The sequence below is a fragment of the Indicator indicator genome, chromosome 15, assembly GCF_027791375.1.
Source record: "Indicator indicator isolate 239-I01 chromosome 15, UM_Iind_1.1, whole genome shotgun sequence".
Lineage (NCBI taxonomy): Eukaryota > Metazoa > Chordata > Aves > Piciformes > Indicatoridae > Indicator > Indicator indicator.
The window spans coordinates 11,237,902-11,258,134 of record NC_072024.1 but is presented as its reverse complement, the minus strand read 5'-3'; the positions used below and the strand labels follow the sequence as shown (position 1 = coordinate 11,258,134).

The 20,233-nt window shown below is 41.1% G+C and overlaps 1 protein-coding gene across 3 annotated transcripts; it reads left to right on the top strand.

Moving 5' to 3' along the window:
- The first annotated feature begins 6,372 nt into the window (after positions 1-6,372).
- Positions 6,373-18,660, top strand: CCDC174 (coiled-coil domain containing 174). 3 transcript variants are annotated; one of them, XM_054387311.1, is made up of 12 exons: positions 6,373-6,414; positions 7,382-7,486; positions 8,421-8,521; positions 9,431-9,489; positions 10,523-10,703; positions 12,628-12,728; positions 14,081-14,212; positions 14,610-14,704; positions 14,942-15,089; positions 16,054-16,188; positions 17,680-18,338; positions 18,381-18,660. In XM_054387311.1, the coding sequence occupies exons 1-12, from the start codon at positions 6,373-6,375 to the stop codon at positions 18,546-18,548; spliced, it is 1,926 nt and encodes a 641-aa protein (XP_054243286.1). In that variant the 3' UTR covers positions 18,549-18,660. The 3 variants fall into 3 exon arrangements, with proteins under 3 accessions (XP_054243286.1, XP_054243284.1, XP_054243285.1); XM_054387309.1 differs by having other exon boundaries at positions 12,628-12,723; positions 14,076-14,212; positions 17,680-18,660; XM_054387310.1 differs by having other exon boundaries at positions 17,680-18,660.
- Positions 18,661-20,233: the final 1,573 nt, after the last annotated feature.

The window sequence follows — 20,233 nt, the reverse complement described above, 5'->3', positions numbered from 1 at the left end:
TTGGGTTTGGGCTCCTGCAAGTCTAGTTTTGGTACGGGGGTAGCATAGGAGAAGTCCACACTGAAGCTTTGCAACTGATTAATATCAGATTTGTGCAGCATCTCTCACCGATTTTACAAGACATGGAAACACCACCATTTCATACAAAATCCCCTTAAAACAATCCACTACAATCTCCTGTCTTCCTTAAAAATAATAAACACGTTTTTTGTGTTGATGCAGCTTTGTGTAAGTAAACAAATTTAGGCTAAAACGAGCAGCATACTAATGAGGAGTGCTGAATCAATTATTCCTCAGGAATTCAGGTCTATCAGCAGTCTGAGATCAGACGTGGTAGTTTCTACAGCTTTCACAGATTCCCAACAAGAAAGAAGCATTGCATAGCACGCTGAGTCTGTGCTATACACACAAAGACAGATTCCTCCCCTTCCTCGACTCATTTCTTTAAGTTAAGCTGATTTTGCTTCACAACTTGGAAAGCTTCTTATTCCAGTTCCCCCTCCCTCATTGGAATTTCATGAATGCCTGTGGGCTGGATTAAAAAAAAAATGCCCAGAACAGCCTTCCACAGGTTGGAGTCGACATCAAGCCTTTTTCAGGGAGCCATATGTGTGAAAGCTTGTCAGTTCTTGGGCTGTAAATACAAGAGTACTGAACCAACATTCACAAAGCACTCAGAAAGCCATCTGTCTGGATGGGCACTCAAGTGCTGAATCCCACACCTAGAAGGGAGCTCCACAGCATCTAGGGCAACCCCACAGCTCCAGCAAGTGTGGTGGTCCCCTCTGTCCGTGTGTGCTTTAGTCACTTGCCTGTTGGTCCTGCTGATGCGATCTGAGACAGGATGCGAGATAAAGATTATCTCACAGTGTGAGTTCAGTTATACACAGCACCAGTGACACTGACTGACTCATTCCAACTCAGGCATGTCTCACCAGACCTTTGCTACCCACAGAATAATCTGCTGTTGCTTGCAAGTGCAGAAGTGCCAGCTCTGTGATCCTCGCTCACAGCAACAACATGAGCTGGCTTGCCATTTCTAAGATTAATTCATTTTTCTGCATCCTGTCATGTAACCACTCAGTAGCACAGCTTTTCCTTGCAGCCCTGGTAATGTATCTCACCCTCAAGCATAAAGGAACATTTTAGGAGAGATGCTGACATCTCCAGGGCCTCTTTCTGTCTTCACTTATCCCCTAAAACTATCCAAGTAGCATTTCACAGTCTCACAGTATATCAGAGGTTGGAAGGGACTTCAAGAGATCATCAGGTCCAACCCCCTGCCAGAGCAGGATCACTTAGGATAGTCCACACAGGAATGCATCCAGGTGGGTTTTGAAGGTCTCCAGAGAAGGAGACTCCACAACCCCCCTCGGCAGCCTGTTCCAGTGCTCTGTCACCCTCACTGTAAAGAAGTTTTTCCTCATGTTGAGGTGAAATTTTATATGTTCTAGTTTGAACCCATTGTTCCTTGTCTTATCACTGTGAACCACCGAAAAGAGCCTGGCCCCCTCCACTTGACACCCACCCCTCAGATATTTATAGACATTGATCAGATCCCCTCTCAGTCTTCTCTTCTCCAGACTAAATAAATAGCCCCAGGGATCTCAGTTTCTCTTCATAGGGGAGATGCTCAAGTCCCCTAATCATCCTCATGGCTCTCCGTTGGATTCTCTCCAGCAGGTCTCTGTCTCTCTTGAACTGGGGAGCCCAAAACTGGATGCAGTATTCCAGGTGTGGTCTCACCAGGGCAGAGTGGAGAGGTAGAAGAACTTCCCTCGACCTGCTGGACACACCTTTCTTGATGCATCCCAGGATCCCATTGGCTCTCTTGGCCACAAGAGCACATTGTTGTTCCATGGAGAACTTGCTGTCCACCAGCATTCCAAGGTCTTTCTCTGTGGAGCTGCTTTCCAGCAGGGCAGCGCCTAACCTGTAGTGGTGAATGTTGTTATTCTTCCCCAGATGTAGGATTTGATACATAGAGGGCTGCTGAGATGATACTGAGCATTTTTATGCAGCACTCAAAATAACGAGTTTGGACAGGTAAATACAAAAACAGAGTGCTGGGACGAGAGAGCAAATCAAAGACAGGGGTTTGTAAATGTGGAAAAGAGAGGGTTGGTTGTAAAGAAGAAAAGTGCTGCTAGGAATTGAAATCAGGATGGAGTGACATGCAGTTTGCTAGAAGATATGGGCAGGTCACAGTGGCAAAATGTAGCAAGGACAGAATGAAGCAAGAAGCTGCAAGCAGCTTTACAGGAGCTTAGGCATTGCCAAGGAACATGGAATCCCGCAAGCAAAGGTCCAGTTTCAAGCATGTGAAAGGGAGAGATGACAGCCAGGTAAGAAAGGGTCTTTCAGAGCAGTAGCCTGAATAGACTCAGCATTTGTATAATTTTACATTTCAGTCAGAAAATAGAAAGAAAATGCTGATGTACCTATACAGCTATTCAGTGTTACATTTCTAATACTGGTCATGTAGGAATCCTACCCCAGAGCCTCAAACATTCAGCTAAGTAAGAATCAGTCCTAGGATGTGTTTGGGCTGCTTTTTCAGTATTGTCACTAGGTGAGGTTTGAACAAGCATCCATGGATGATTTGTTGAAGCGAGATTTAATTAGAACAGCACAGATGTTTTCATTCCTTTGTCCTATTTTTCAGTAATGCTCATTTCTCTTCTTCCAACACAGATTGAAATAGTAAACCTGATGGCTCTAATATGACCTGCACATTTTTGTATGTGGTGTCTCCCACCGTTTTCCATTCTCCGTTTAAAAAGAAAAAGCAAGACAGCCCACTAAACCACAAATTGCTCTTTTTGAATTGCATACTTTACACTTCCTGGAATATAGGTGTAGCTTACTTGCAACTGAGTATCTCTGTCAGCTTTGCAATTGTGTGTCCATGAACTATTTTAAATGTGGGCCTGACCCAGCTTCCCAAACACAAAAGCAATACATTTCAAGAATCAAAATAACTGTATCTGACACTTCCATCGGCTGTCACATTTCCAAGCAACAACATTGGAGCACCTTACGTTTTTCTACTTTATTAAAGACAATATGCAGGGAAATAGGGAGGAGCAGTAACAGAACCTTCACTTTGGACTTTCGGAGGGCAAACTTCAGGTTGTTCAGGCAACTTATTCAGAAAGTTCCCTGGGTAACAGCCCTTAAGAAGAAAGGGGTCCAGGATGGTTGGACCTACTTCAAAGAGGAGCTCCTAAAGGCACAGGAACTGGCAGTTCCCACATGCCGTAAGACGAGCCGGCGGGGAAGACGACCGGCCTGGATGAGCAAGCAGCTCCTGAAGGATTTAAGGGAAAAAAAGAGGGTTTATCACCTTTGGAAAGGGGGGGAGGCAACTAGTGATATGTTTAAGGATGTTGTTAGATCATGTAGAAGAAAAATTAGAGAGGCAAAAGCACAGTTAGAAATTAAACTGGCCGCTTCTGTGAAAGACAACAAAAAGCATTTTTATAAATATATTAATGCTAAAAAGAGGGGCAAGAGGAGCCTCCACTCTTTATTGGACGTGGAGGGTAACATTGTACCTAAGGATGAGGAGAAGGCTGAGATTCTAAATACCTTCTTTGCCTGCATTTTCAACAGTAAGGCAGGAGGACTTCAGGATAACTGGCCTCCTGAGCTGGTTGATGGGGTCAAGGAGCAGTGTTGTACTCCTGAAATCCATGTGGAATTAGTTCAAGACTTGTTGAGTCATTTGGATATTCACAAGTCCATGGGACCTGATGGGATTCATCCTAGGGTGCTGAAAGAGCTGGCAGATGAGCTGGCCAAGCCTCTCTCCATCATTTTCCACCAGTCCTGGCTCACCAGAGAGGTCCCAGAAGACTGGAAACTGGCCAATGTGACACCCATCCACAAGAAGGGACGGACAGAAGAACCTGGGAACTACAGGCCTGTCAGCCTGACCTCAGTGCCAGGGAAAATCATGGAGCAGATTGTCTTGGGGGCAATCACTGCATACTTGAAGGATAGCCAAGGAATCAGGCCCAGCCAACACGGATTTAGGAAAGGCAGGTCCTGCCTCACCAACCTGATCTCCTTCTATGATCAGGTGACCCGCCTGGTGGACGTGGGAAAGGCTGTGGATGTAGTCTACCTGGACTTCAGCAAGGCCTTTGACACTGTCCCCCAGAGCAAACTCTTGGCCAAGCTGTCAGCCTGTGGCTTGGACAGCAGCACTGTGCTGGGTTAGGAACTGGCTGGAGAGCCGAGCCCAGAGAGTGGTGGTGAATGGTGCCACATCCAGCTGGCAGCCTGTCACTAGTGGTGTCCCCCAGGGATCAGTGCTGGGCCCCATCCTGTTCAATATCTTTATTGATGATCTGGATGAGGGGATTGAGTCCATCATCAGTAAATTTGCAGATGACACCAAGCTGGGAGCAGGTGTTGATCTGTTAGAAGGTAGAAGGGCTCTGCAGAGGGACCTTGACAGGCTGGACACATGGGCAGAGTCCAACATGAGGCATTCAACAAGTCCAAGTGCCGGGTGCTGCACTTCGGCCACAACAACCCCATGCAGAGCTACAGGCTGGGGTCAGAGTGGCTGGAGAGCAGCCAGGTGGAAAGGGACCTGGGGGTACTGGTTGACAGGCGCCTGAACATGAGCCAGCAGTGTGCCCAGGTGGCCAAGAAGGCCAATGGCATCCTGGCCTGCATCAGGAATAGTGTGGCCAGCAGGAGCAGGGAGGTCATTGTACCCCTGTACACAGCACTGGTTAGGCCACACCTTGAGTACTGTGTCCAGTTCTGGGCCCCTCAGTTTAGGAAAGATGTTGAATTGCTGGAGCATGTCCAGAGAAGGGCAACGAGGCTGGGGAGAGGCCTTGAGCACAAGCCCTATGAGGAGAGGCTGAGGCAGCTGGGACTGTTTAGCCTGGAGAAGAGAAGGCTCAGGGGAGACCTCATTGCTGTCTACAACTACCTGAAGGGAGGTTGTAGCCAGGAGGGGGTTGGTCTCTTCTCCCAGGCAACCAGCACCAGAACAAGAGGACACAGTCTCAAGCTGCGCCAGGGGAGGTTTAGGCTGGAGGTGAGGAGAAAGTTCTTCACAGAGAGAGTGGTTGGCCATTGGAATGTGCTGCCCAGGGAGGTGGTGGAGTCACCATCCCTGGAGGTGTTCAAGAGGGGATTGGACATGGCACTTGGTGCCATGGTTTAGATAGGCATGAGGTGTAGGGTGACAGGTTGGACTCGATGATCCTTGAGGTCTCTTCCAACCTTCTTGATTCTTGATTCTTGATTCTTGACAAGTGAAAGGCAGCTTCTTCTTGTAACCCCAGGTAATTATGATCTCCAGAATCATTTTGAATTAAAACCTACCAGTCCTTTTATTCGTGAGGATGATAAAGGATGCAATGAGCTATCCAACACAAGTAAAACAGTGAATCTGACTCCCTAACAGCCACCTGTGCTAATATCTGATGTCACAGAGCTGGATCCAGTGCATGTAGGTAGGTTTATATTTGGCTATTATGGACCACACTTAGCAGTCCTGCAAAGCTGTGGTTCATTATCTCCCACCTCCCTCAGCATGGACCCATGCAGGCAAGAGGGCCAAGGACAGCTGGGCAGCCATAAGACTTCATCCCAAGTTCAGAGTTTCAACAAGGCAGCCCAGAGGGCAATGGTCACAGGACTAAAGCAAGTATTGTTGAAGGACACAGTGATCTCTGACTCCAGGCAGCATTTCAGGTCTCATCTCCCTGGCACTCATGTATCAACAAAACCAGGAGAGATTTTTTTTTTTTTTTTTTTTTTCTGCTGAGACCAAATTTCAACTTTCTTCGTTTAGCTCCAAACACAGCTCTGGGCTAGCTTGCATTCCTGCCAAGCCCTATTTGTTTATGGCTACAGTGGCTCTCCATCAGCCCAGCAAACCCAGAACACCCACACCACTCTCGCTGGCAGCTCCAGCCCCCGGGCCACACATGCCCATTTCCACTAGGAAGAATTCGGTCTCCACCTGCCAGGTCCACTTATTTTCACACACAGCTGGGGCACTGCCAGGGGAGTTGCTGCCTGGGAGAACTTCAGCCACCACTGGAGCCACACCAGGCTGAGCTGGCTTGCTCGTAGGCTGCTCCGCGGTCACAGCGAGAGGTTCTGAGGCTAGAAGAGCCTGGGATCGCAGCGCACAATCAGCTTCGGTGTGACCGAGGCCAGGACAAGGCGGGGTAGGGTAGCGCCGCACCATATCTCCCCTCCGCTGACCTCCCCAACATGGCGGCGAGAGGCAACCGCTCACCCTCGCTGTCGCAAAAGCGCATTGCTTTATGATAGGCTGCAAAACGGGGGAGGAAGCGGCCGACCAAGGCAGTCGGTGGAGGAGCGGAGGCCGGTATGGATCGGAGGAAGAAGCCTCTGGATGTGGCCGCTTCCTCGGTGAGTCGGCGAACCTGGCTGCGGCCGGGAAGACGCGAAAGAAACTCCTCCAGCTCTCCGGGAGAGCCCGTGGAGGGGCTTATAATGGAGTGAGAGCTGCCGTCCGTGACCCGTTACCGTAGCTGCGGGCTCCGGCGGGTAGGCCCGAACAGCCAGGCCGTGTCGTGTCGGCAAATTAACCTCCTGTTCTTGGCGGGGGGAAGGATTAATTTACAACGCTGCGCGTCGTTGTTACACCGACCCGAGAAACAAATGCTTTAGGGTTTGGGATAAATATTAATAGCAAAGGCTTCCACTTTACTGATACAATAATGTGCATTAGTGAAATTTGTGTGCTGTAGAACTTCGAGGGCAAGTGGCACAATATCGTCTTCCAGACCAGAATTTTAATGTAATTTCAGGATAATATCGCTGCTGGTGATGGTTACTAATGAGATGGGCGTTGGTCCTATTTATATGGCGTTTTAAAAAACAAGGAAGAAAGAAAAGCTAAACAGTAAACATGTGAGAAAGTGTATAGATATTCTGAAACTTTATCAGCTCTTTTCTGGGACAGATTTTTATTAATTATCTAGCGGTTAGAAGTTTTCAATTCAGCAGTGTTATTTTATTAGTCCTTTTCTATTTGTTTGTCATTAGGAGGCTGAAAAGAATCTCAATGGAATTATGTGTCTCATTCTCATTATGTATCAAAGGATCAAGGGTATCTTTGTTGTTTTTTTTTTTTTTAATTCCTAACTGTAACTTGCATTCTTTCTTTTTTGTATATTTTTTGCTGTAAACATAAGAGTGATTGTGACTGGATCAGTGTGTTGAAGTTCCACATAACAATGCAATCAAATGCTCGTCTAACTGTAACTGCCAGATTGTTTCACCAGAGGTGCAGTTATTACTTCGTTACAGCAGCCAATGTATATTCATGTGATACCTCTTAGTTAATTATCTGTTTATTTTGTTGCTGATGTAGTTGGTAGATCTCAAAGCAGAACTCTTCCGGAAGCAAGAAGAATTCAAGAAAGAAAAGCTATTGAAAGATTCTGGTATCTTTGCAAAGCCCAAAACTTCTAATAAGGTAGAAACATTTTTCCATTGCTGTTTTTATCTTTCTTTTTAAAGTAAGAAAGTTAATACGCAGATCTAAGTAAATTAATGCTCTGAGCTCTGTTATTTTTCAAATGTAAAATTAACATGATGAAGATGTTCTTTAAATTTCATTTCCAGGTGAGGTTCTTGTGCAGAGCAGAAAATTTATTTCATGATTATGGACATCAGAATCCCTACTTAATCTTTGCTCCCCAGAGAGCTGCAGTTTTTGTATCTGTAGGAGAAGACACTTCTGTGTTTTCTCCAAGATTTTGTGTGTTTCTCTGAGAGATGGGAGGATGAGACACACTTCTTGATAAATGCTTTGCTGTCTGTTTCTCTGTGTTGCAGTGTGTAATAATGAACAGACAATTATCTCTCATGTTTTACTCTTACTGCACTTTGGGGTTTATTCTTTCAGTAGCTTTTTAGTAGTATCATTCAATATTGCTGCTGTATTTGAAGGACATGCAGCATTTACAGTGTTATGCTGTAAACAGGCAAAATTACTGCATTTATTTTGTATCTAAAATGAAAGTAATAGAAAAAAAATCCATGGCTTTATTATTACTTTCCTAATCAGCAAGATTATTCTTACTAATTTTTTTTAACCCTAAAATCTTTGCCAGAATAGATTTTTTGGGTGCACTTCTATTTTGGGGGGGGGGGTTGGAGTGTTTTGGTTTGTTTTTTTCTTCTCATCCTGTTCTGAACTGTATCTTGCTGATATCTGTATAATAATTTTAGGACATACGTACTGCATCCTACAGCACCATAGGTGTAGTCTTGAGACAAACATTTTTAGATGTTGTTTACACTCTTTCATTACTGATTTGCAAAGTTTGCATTATGGAGTTAAAAATACTGAAATAGTAAATTGTTATTTTTTACTTTATTTGTTGTTATGAAATTGTACTCCACAGAAACCAAGTGTCTGGAACAAGCAAAACACAGGAGTTGCAAATCGAGCTGAGAAAGATGTTGAGCAGAAGGCAGAAGAGGAAAATATGTTAGATAAATCCAGGTAACTCTTAGGCTTTGTAAGAAAGGAATGCTTTGTAGAAGTTGTTTTTCATTGTTTAGAAAAGCACATAAAGCAAGTAATGCATCTTTTGGACAAGCAGTTCTCATTAGACCAGCCAGTGAGGCCAGCATCAGTTCTGTGCTTTCTTCACTAGTAACATACAGATTGCATCCCAGCAATCAGGATAGCTACCTTCACGTTATCGTAGATGTCTAAATATGTCAGGTTACTAATTTTTGAAAGCCATCTTCAGAATTAAGGGCAGCAATAGATCCAAATTCTTGGACTTGACAGAAAACAGCTCACTCTTTTTGCAGGATTTACTTCACTTTCTAACTGGGTCAGCTGTGCAATAAGATACATGTTGAAAATGCAGTTTATAAGCCATTTGCTGTTTTTTCTGTAAGCAGTTTCTTGCTTTTCAAAATTGTCTTCAGCGATTCCAGAAACTAGTTAGGGTTTTATCCTCAGTTTCTAAGATTACATGTAACTCCATGTTATCTCTTTCTTTTCTTCTATTTTCTTTTTTTAATCCTGTAGAACAGTATTTCAGTATTTCACACCTGCAAACAGTGATCTAGTGTCCAGTATTTATCTGACAGACTTGTAGTAGTTCGATAGTGGTGGAATACTTGGTGCATCGTATTCTTGCCTACCTAACAAATTACACTTAAGATAATTCTGTAACTCTACGAAAATTATTTTCAGTATAAACTCAAACTGAGTATCCGTGTATCTTCAGAAATGTCACTTATGGTTCAAAACAAAAACCAGGCATAAGTCATCTTCTAGTAAGCATTTCAAGCACTCCTGGTACTTTCCTGTTCCATTTAGCTAACGCTATGCAGGTTGTTTTGAACTATGTTTGGAAGTGGTGGGATTGCAATGGTAATTTTTTTTCTTTTTCAGGAAGAAACTAGAGGAGAAAGCAAAGCTGTATGAGAAAATGACAAAAGGCGACTTTCCAGGTGAAAAAAAGTAGTCTAAATGAGTATTTGATGCATATACATTATATATGTATATGAAAACTGTAAAGTTTACCCTAAAAGCTGACAGACATTTCTGACTATTTGGTGGTTTACAGCAGCTACACTGAATTCACTGCTTGTCTTCTTACATGGGAAAGTTTTTTCTGCAGTTGTACAAAATGACTGACATGGGTTATGATGCTTAGAAAAGGAGAACACTATAGGTGCTAGAGAAAATAAAATTACTTTATGAAGGACAACCTGTCCTAGTAGAGCACTATTGGCTTATTTCACTCATTCATTAAGTGGGTAGAATATATTCTGGTTTTCAATACAGAATCTTAGAAAAACAAAATAATTTTATTATCCACTTTCTGGATTGCATTGCTCTTGTTATGTTCTGCATTTTGGACCTTTACAAAGAGAAGAGGAGCAGGTGGAGAACCTGGCTGGTCTATATGTGAATGCCAGCTAGGCAGCTAATAGGGTTAGAGTATTCTAATCTGCCCCTTTCTTCTCTTACTCATGCAGTCCCTTGCAAGAAGTAATTATTAATACAGGATCCAAATCTCCTTGTGATTATTCTGTTTTCTTTGTAATGTCAGTCTTTGTCCACATGACCCCAGCACTTCTACTTTTCTAAAAAGTACTCTAGTGTTTGCTTATCTGCTGGCATACCAAATGTTAAGCATCAAACAAGTATTTGAACTGTGACATAAATTCTGTGCTTCTGAAATAGTTAATGAGCAGAGAATATTTTAGTGCAAAGCCTGCAACCTATCTGTATTGTACATAAACGATTAATTGCTTTAAATTACCCTAAAACTTCTATTCAGAAAGACAGGTTATCACTGTGGAGCCAAATTATAGCTCTAAATTTGTTTGGCACTGAATGAGATTTAAGTATTTCCCAGTAGTGTGGTCAAGGGCATTGCTGGCAGCTGAAAAGCTGATTGTAGCTATTTTGTATTGATTTTTTGCTCGGTTCTGTTCTTTTCATGGCTTTTCTCTAAGAATTGATTTTCTGCCTTAGATGAAGAAACTGAGGATTTGTACCTAGTGGATTTCACTCAGAAGATCATAGACAAACAGCATGAAGTACAGGAACTGTATCAGAGCGAAGCTGCTAGAAAGACTTTAGAAAAAGAGACAGATGATGAGGAAACTCAACCTGAAATGGAAATACCACCGCCTGAGGACCCAGATGAAGAATGGTTGGTACTACTGGTCAGGCTAAACTGTCCTGAGTAGTCTGGTTCTTGACAGTTGCATGAGAAAATAATTTTATTCTCCAAAGTATGTGGAGCAGAACGAGTTGTTTTTGGTTTTTGTTTGTTTGTTTGTTTGGTTTTTTTTTAGTAATACCACACATTGAGAAGAGGTGGTGATGTTCTTTTATTTCATGTCCTTCACATTCCTTTCCTTTCCATGTAGGTAACACTGCAGTACAATCTACATCCAGGATTTTGAAAGATATCAGTCAGGGAAATGTACTTTAAGTGAGACATTGTAATATCATCCCTTACTTCCTTGCATAGTTTATAGGAGTTCTGATCAGAGTATTGATACAATTTTATACTTGGATGCTTTGAATTGAAATATACTCTAACAAAACTTGGGGAGGTTTATTGTATCCACCTTCCCTTCTCTAATGGCAAAATACTTGCACAATGAGCAGTGGTGTTTCATTGTGTGACTTCCTCTTAAAGGATAAAAATTCTAATTGGAAAAAGAACACAATTTTCCAGCATTTCTTCCACAGTTTAACCTCAGCATGGCAAATAGTCTGAGACCATTTTCCATGACGTTCCAAGTAATTACTAGTTTTTCTTCCAAGGTGTTAGGAATAATCATGAATCCAGTTGGACTAAACATATTCTTTGCCCCTTTGTTCAAGGTGCTTACGGAACAGAGGTTTTACTTTTGATAATCAGTTTAAAACAGCAGTAACCAGTATGAAAAAGAGTAGCCCTGTTGTCCAGTTCATATTAGACCAAGATAAGACCTTCAATGAACTGGGAAAACAAATCTATGGATAGAAGAAGACTGGTGGGTTGGAAAGGCAAATACACCCATTACCAGCTTCCTACTGAAATTCAAGATGAATCTCTCAGTGATCCAGCAATGGGCTCACACTATTTTATGCTCTCATATCCATAAAGTATGAGAAATTTAAACTGGCCCCACTCATGTGATGCTTTTCTGTCAGTGCCTACATCTTACTTCAGTAACATCTAATGTTTCATCCATCCCGGTGAGGCCATGTCCTCATGATGATATTTGAGTGCTAGCATAATTAATATTAATTACTCTGCAGTCGTAGTTTTTATTGCAGAGAATGCAGACTTTTTCTTCCACATTTTAATAAAAACCAAATGGCATGGAGTATATATTAAGTTGTAGATGTCCTTAGAAATGATGTAGAAGACTGAAAGAACAGTTAAAAGTTTGGCTTTTGAGAATTAAATTGCCAATCATACATTTTCAGATGCAATATTAATTCTTTAGAACAGGGTAATTGAGGCAGCTTGATGCTAAAGAATTTTCTAGCATTACAGGACAATAACTGTAGCACTAAACAGCTTTTTCAACCACTTTCAATTAAGTGTTCAGTGCTTTAAAGAGTTGAAGTACAGTATGTGCTTCATAGGAACATTTTGCTTACATTTTAGTCAGCTGTTGTTATGCCACTTGAATGAATGCTGTCAGCCTATTCTAAATTAGCTTTAGACTAATAATTGAAATACCATAGCAATTTCATATCCATGAGAAGTCAATGCCACACCATTATTTTCACCATGGGAAGCAAGTACTAGGCTCAGTTCTATTTTGGTCAGAAAACTATGTGACACTAACTTTGGAACCTTTTTTTTCTACATCATCATATTGCTGAGGCAAGCAGCCAGCTCAGCAGGAGACTGGATAAACGTCTGAGGTAAAACTGTCATATGCCCAGTCCAGAACGTGTCCTCTTAAGCTCTGAGTCTGTTAATTGAAAGGCAGAAGAAAGTGTCACGCATGGAGAGGCTTGATGGGTCAGGGATACTCTTTGGAAAGCATCACTGCTCCTCTCCTGGTTGAGTTCTGTAAATCTGCACATGGAAGTTTTGCATGAGATTTCCTTTGTTTTCGTTGCAGGGTTGATTATGTTGATTTCTTGGGCCGATCTAGACGCTGTATGAAGAAGGATTTGCCAAGTCTTCTTAAAATGGATCGGGAACTTCAAGGGAAGAGGTGTGGTTTCTTTAACGTGCATGTTCCTTCCAGTATTTTACAGACATTTTTAATAAGGAAGAGATGCTGCACTTTGTTACTCCATTCTCAGTCCATAATTGTTGATGTTACTGCTTTGTCTATATTTACTTCAGACAAACTTCTGTTAACAACACTGTGTTTTAAAAACTGGACAGAGTAGCTACAGAGCAATTGTGCATGGCTGTGGTTTTATTAAAACCTTCTATTATAAATTCAGATGGGATTCTGGGGCTTCTATCTTATTTCACTTTGGCAGCTGACCATTTGAAGTACCTGGCTGGTGTACTGGTTTTAAGTTGCAGGAGAATGGAGACTGTGGATATCAAATAAAAGTACAAATGAAATTTTAAATAAAATACTGAGGGACACTTTCTAATGTAAACACCAATTAAATCTAAGATATCACTTAGCACAGTTTACAGAGAAAAGTTGTAATAAACTGACTTAGGAATCTCTCAGATATAGATGCACCTTTTATAACTCTGGTCCTTGTATGGAAACTGTATTTTATGATACCTTCCAAGAAAAAGCTGGATAAGCAATTCCTGGTTCTGTTTAACCTGAAAACTAATGACAGTCTTCAGCAATTCCAAATTCATCATGACATTCAAAGTGGATTGCTTGGATCTCCATTTGTTTGGGTTTGCTCTTCTGTTAAACAGCTGTTTAGCAGCTCTTCTGTTGAAATCATATGGCAGCACTGAGAGCTGTTTTAAGAAAATAATCTAAAGGCATCTCAACTAACCCCTAACTGGTGCTGAAATGAAAATTCTTCCACACTAACAACTCAGTAGTGTGTTCTCTGTATTTTAAACAGAAGATGGAGAACAGGAGTGCTTTGAAATGGCACTCTGCACTAATAGGGATGACAGCTGGTCAGCAAAACCAACTTTTAGCTAGGCAATAAAAGAAGAGGATCCTGCTGCTTCTCTTGGAAAAACAAAAATATTGCCCATATTGGGTATTAATATTTGCCATGGTCTTCTAGGGTAAACTGATGGCTAGCTTTTTGATATTTCAGGTATCTTTGTTAAATCTGAAATGCTGCAATATATTATTGCTAGAATCTGAACAGATGCAAATAAAAGTGATATTCTTTTTGTCATCTCCCATTCTGTGATTTGATAATGAGTTCATAAAGCTTCTAAGAAAGGTGCCTCTACCATGCACCATAATCATCAGTGCTGCATCACGGTGGTGCCTACGATGATCTGTGTTTTGTAAAAACTGCAGTAGTAGATCAGACCCAATCATACTTCCACTGATACTGTAAAACTGGTAAATTCTACTCTGTAATCTCCAATTTATTTATTTTTTTTCCTCCTAATTAGTCAAGTTCCTGATGGGAATACTCTCTTATCTGAAGATATGATAAGAGAACTTCAGCGACAGCAGTGGGAAAAAGAAGAAGAAGAAGCCCTCAGAAAACCCATGGGACCCATACATTATGAGGACATTCGAGAAAATGGTATAGCCTATACTTTGTCACTTATCTTTTTATCAGCAAAGAGATTATTTTTAGAGGAATGAAAGTTAATTCTTGTGCTTATGTGGCAAAATGTAGGTAAGTGGTAAGCCACGTGTATAACAACCAGAGTATCACTATGTAAATCTATACTTATTTTTTCCCAAATTGTATCTTTATCAGATATGTTTTTCAAATTTCATTATCTCTTTCTGTGTCCTCCACCAGGAAGCTTCACTTTGTGCATCAGCTAAAACAAGCTCATTTTAGCCATTTAAAACTGATGCTGTATATGTCGTTGGAAGTAATTCTGTGTCTGAAAGCAGGAGGCATGGTGCTTGTAGGTACTGTCAATTATAAACTGAGTGTACTTAAGTTTATTGATGTTTCTTCTTTGCAGAGGCAAGACAGCTTGGTGTGGGTTACTTTGCCTTTTCACGTGACAAAGAACTTAGGAATAAACAACGGGCAACACTGGATATGCTAAGAGAGCAGGTATGAGTTCAAAGAGCAAACTGGGGTATGAGGGCATCCTACTTTGAGTGGCCATTGTTTTTGATTTATTGTGGAATTCTTATACTAGGTGATGCCTGCAGGTGACCTGAAAAAAATTTGACCTGTTTTACCCTGTTCAAACTCAGAACTTGATAAAGATTGCTTTTAGTTGTTTATAGATTGAAAATGTTTGTCATAACAAAGGCAGATTAATTCATGTTTTCCTTTGCTGTTAAGACACTTGATCAAAGAACTAAACGTGAACAGCTGAAAGAGAAAAGGAAGGCTGCTTTAGATGCAAGGCTGTCTAAACTTCGAGCACGGAAGGTTAAGAAGTTAAGGGAAGCTGGATTAGAGGAAGAGGCACAAAAATTGGAGAACGGAGGTATGATCTGCCTTTTTAAGTTAAATACTTGCTCTTTCATCTTGATTGATGGACAAGTACAACTGATTTAGGCTCACACACTGAATGTATTGGTATGTATTCTATATATACAACTAGTATAACTGTTCAGATGGAGTTCATATAATGGTGTAAATATAAAATGTCAGAAATAGCTTAATAATGCAAGTGGAAATGTGATATGTAGATTGTAGGCTTGCTTTGATTCATAGCTGAAAGCAGGAATCCTGCAGGTTGAGGTTAGAGCTGCTGAAATTTTACTGTCTTTTTATTCTTTTAAGATTAAATAGAATAAAAAGTAATAAGGATTTAATTTTTACATCATAGTATATACAGAGTGCAGTCTGTAAATTAGACATAGATCTGAATTTAGGATTTAGGATGATGAATTTGAGTTCTAATCCCTTGTACTGTCTATCTCCTGCTGTGAATTGTGGCTAATATTTCACAGTGCCAGAATTCTGTGCAAGTGATTAACTGTGAAGTGTTCTGGAAATGAAGAACGCTAATGTGCCACTGCTAACTGTTACTGTTGTTCAGAACAATAAGAATGCAAATTGTTTTCTCTAGTAAATGAAATGGAGATAACATACTAATGTTCTTATTTTTACCCAATTTTCTATCTTCAATATAACACTCAGCACATTCCTTTTTGGATTATTAGGCAATTGATTTTTCAGCAATCTTTTTGATACAACTAGAAAGCTAATGAAGTGTCTCTTGGCAGATATGCTTCCTGATTATCTGGCTTACTCATTATCTTTTCTAAATTAATATGTCATAATTAAGAAAAAAATCACCTCCCCACTTAATGCATTTCATTATTACAATTAGGTAACTAGTATGAGCTCTATAAATTCAAATAACTCTTGTTTCCTATTCCTTCTATGAAGTTCATGTAGATTTTAATGTTACTGACAAAAACTACTCTCTTTTTGCAACACAGAGTTGAAAGGTGCCACTGAAGAACCAGAAGCTCCCAAAGTTACTGCAGCAAGTAGGAAGGTAGAGGTTGTCATCCAAGAGAGAAGAGATACAAAACCTGGCGTGCCTTATGTCCGAGAGTGGGATAAAGGCAAAGGTAAGGAAATGCAGATTAAGAAGCATTGTCTCAAAGCAGTATGCTACCTTCATTTCTCTTTTGAGACAAGTATGGTGAGACTGAGAAGCAATTAAATACTTTCTCCCTTTGTACTGATGTCTTTCTAGTGTCTGGTTGCAGTGACCACCAAAGTGTGCCTTAGTGCCAGTAGCTGCTGTAATGTCCCACTTTGTTTTTTCTATATGAGTTGTTCTACTTCCAGATGACCCAGAGAGGCTGACAGAAAGAATGACAAGTTTCATAATTCATAAGATTTACTACCTTTCAATGTGATCTTTTCTTGATGTATTTCAGTAGTTTGTGCCATGTGATGGTAGAATATATTAACCTGAAATGAGTACATCGTGACACTAAAAAGTGGCACAGGCAGAGACCACTTCAGTACCAAAGTCCCATCTTGAAGCATTGTCCTTGCCACAGTGTCTAGTGATGGCTGTCTTTGTGTTCAGTTAATGAACATCATTGTGAGAGGAAACTTTGTTGTTCCATTAAAAACTTTCAGGTCCTATCTGTTAAATCTTTATTTTGCTATGACACAGTTTTTTCCCTGCCTTTGAGAAATCCTGGTATCTGACTGACCCAAGCAGGTGTTCAAGTACACAACAAATACTACAGTCAGAAAGCAGGGGACAGCTTATTCTAAAATGCGAAGTAAAATAACTGGGCTTCACATAAATGTAACACAAGCATCTGAATTAGTATCAGAAGGGATAAACAAAACTGCTCACACTCTTAAATGCTTTCCTCCTTACCGTTTCATATTTTTACCCAAGCAAAGGAAGAAATACTGCTCTGATTTGGACTATTTTGCTACATCAGACATGTGTAGCCCTTCTGTATCCAAATGTTCTACTTATTTCTTACAGAAGTCTTGATAGAAAATGAATACTGAAAAGAATTTTACTAGTTTTAGAGAGTAGGTTTGGGAGACATTTTTGGAGTAGGTTTTGGGGATATCTTTAAGTATGGTGATCTCAAGCTGTCATTCCATTGCAGTACTTCAGAACTATTTTCAATCATAAATCAGCAGGTGTCACAATAACTGAGTATCTACCAATTCTGTTGAAAGGAAGTTACTGGGTTTTGCCTGTGTCCACTAGAGATTATCTTATCATAGCCATCTTCTAATAACTAAGCTCTTAATGCTTTAATTGGTTTGTATTTTGATTCACCCTTCACTAATTAGTCATTTCTTATAACCAATGATGACATTGCTAAAGGGTCTTAAAGTGACTAGGATGAGTTATAGAGGATGATAGTTATCTTTAATGCTCAATGGTTTTGTTCCTGCTCTCTAAAGAAAGTGGACTGTCAGGCCGGCCAGCAATCTAGCACTCAATGGAAAAGTAACTCCAAATGGCTTTAGACAGCTGAACCTTCTCTGTTTGCTGATTTGTTTTCCTTCCTTTCTGACTGATCTTCAGATCCTAAAATCTATATTCAATATACCATTTTTCCTGTTTCTATCAGAACTGATGTTTGGGCAATGGTCAAAGAAACAGGAAGAACTCAGAGATGAACGAGATCCAGAATTTGCACCACCTTCTGATTACTTCACGGGACAAAAGAAAGATGGTAATTATAGAAGTCGGAACTTGAGCAGTCCTGAAACCTCCTCTGAAAAAGCAGAAATGGAGACAACACAAAACCAACAGATGCCATCAGCACCGGCCAACGGTGGGAGTACTGAAGGTGTGGCACCGTCAGTGCAGGCCCACAACAGCAGCGTTCACAAGCCAGCATCAAGAGCAGCCTGTGGCAGTGCCACTCAAGATGGACCATCATCATCAGAGGATGACAGCAGTGATGATGAGGATACGCTGCCATCTGCACAGGCTTACGGCTATGGCACTCATGGTGCACCGCCGCCAATGCAGGCTTATGGCTATGGTGCTCAAGATGTGCTGTCATCAGTGCCACCCTACAGCTACAGCACTCCTGAGATGCCATTTCCAGGACAGGCTTATGGCTATGGTGCCCAAGGCATGCTGCCACCAATGCATGCTTATGGCTATGGCGCTCACGATGTGGCGTTTCCAATGCCAGCATACAGCTACGGTGCGCAACATGCACCACCAGCAATGCAGGCTTGTGGCTGCAGCGCCCAAGATGTGCCACCTGGGACACAGGTCTGTGGCTGCAGTGCCCAAGATGTGCCACCAGGAACACAGGCCTGTGGCTGCAGCGCCCAAGATGTGCCACCAGGAACACAGGCCTGTGGCTGCAGCGCCCAAGATGTGGCACCTTCAGTGCAGGCCACCAGCAGTGACACTCAAACTCAGGAACCATTGTACCAAAGTTTAGATGATATGCTGTCATATTACAGACAAGTGACTTGAACTGAGCAAAAAGATAAGCAAAATCGTGATTTAAAGAATTGAAATAGAATTACCTTCTCCGCCAGATTATTTTCCCACATCTGGAAAATAGAACTTTCTGAAGTAGGTGTAAATAAATCTGGAGACCTAAGACGTTTTACATCACAGCTGTACTTTTGCCTTGTTGGTTCTCTGGTTTTGGTTTGGTTTGGGGTTTTAATTTTTCCTTTTCCCCTATTTTTTTTTTTTTTTTGGCAGTACGTAGTAGTTTAGTACATAGTTTGAATTCTGCCACTTACACTTGAACTTTGGGGTGTATTAATGGCTTACTTTCAAAAGACAAACTCCTCCTTTATTCACTCCCTAGCTAGATTCTGGTTTGGAGGTACTATAAGTTCTGTGCTATCTGTAGAGACAGTGTTGGAATGGCACACCCTCTGCTGCTAAGTACAGAATGGTTTTAGGGAATCTGTTACCTGCTCAATCTCTGGCCTTTAGGAAGTGCAGAATATTGTCTAGTGCACAGTGGTGGAGAGTAGTTCACATGGTCATAATGGCTGCTGCATTCCTGAGGTCTGTTACAATTCTCTGAAGCAGATTAGAGTGGAGAAGCATTGCTGAAATTGAGAAATAATGATGGTTACACTTCACTGAAGCAGAAGTCTTGACACCTGGAATTACTTTTACTGGCTTAGACAATGCTCTCATAATTCTCCAAGTGCTATATTTATGGCTTTTTTTTATTTAATACTTTTTCCAAAAACTGTGATATGTCACCAGATATAAAGGCAGATCAACCTCTACCAAAACAGCTTTTATTTCAGAAGCTTAGTAGATGAGATTAATGCTTATTTACTATGTAGAACATTTTTATTTCTGAAGATAACTTAGATACCCCCCTTGATACTTTAAAAGCATCTTATACAAAGATAAGACCTAGAAAAGCAGGTCCTGTTTTAACCTCATTTAGGAAAAACTTCCCTCTCTTCTCTTCCCTCTATCACTGGCTTTTGCACAGAAGTGTGCCAAGCAGGAATAACACCTCACAGCAGGAACAGCACCCTACAAGAGCACCAGAGCTACCATTTTAAAGGTACAAAACACTCCTGACATTTGTTCCTACCAAACAGTTAAGAGACTGGTGCTTTCAAACTTTTTCTCTAGGAGACCTAGGAGTTCAGGATAGTTTTGCTCCATTAATGGCCACAGCCACCAGAAAGGCACAGAAAGCTCAGCAACAGCTCATGGGGTTTTTTGCTGCTGACACTAACCTGAACTTGGCTGTTGCAAATGGCATTAGGGCACAATTTCTTCCTTGCCTTGAATCTCTTCAATATGAATAAAGAACCTGAAAATAAATAATGATTATAGACTATTAACTAAAAGGAAGAGGAAGATTATACAAATCCATCTGCTTTTCCCACATGTGACAGCATCAACAACAAGGTTTTTATTTTCTTCATAAATTTGGAACAATCTCCTAGATGGCAGTCTGGTCTGATTTTGTCTAAGACAGTTTGCCAGTGTACATTTATTTTCTGCTATTACATAGTAACAATGAAGTAGCCTGATGGCCCTGATCTGAGTAAAATTTTTTTCCAAATGCTCCATTGAGTTCAAAACAGTTGTGTTGTTAGCAGCTTTCTTCCACAAAGATCGGAAGTGGTCAAAACACAAATTTCAGATTTGACTAGTTAGGAAAAAGT

Excerpts from the sequence above, each read along its gene's own strand:
- CCDC174 (XM_054387309.1), top strand. The coding sequence starts at position 6,373 with ATGGATCGGAGGAAGAAGCCTCTGGATGTGGCCGCTTCCTCG. Across the intron at positions 14,213-14,609 it reads TGAGGACATTCGAGAAAATG|AGGCAAGACAGCTTGGTGTG; the intron begins GTATAGCCTATA and ends TCTTCTTTGCAG. Across the intron at positions 14,705-14,941 it reads TGGATATGCTAAGAGAGCAG|ACACTTGATCAAAGAACTAA; the intron begins GTATGAGTTCAA and ends TTTGCTGTTAAG.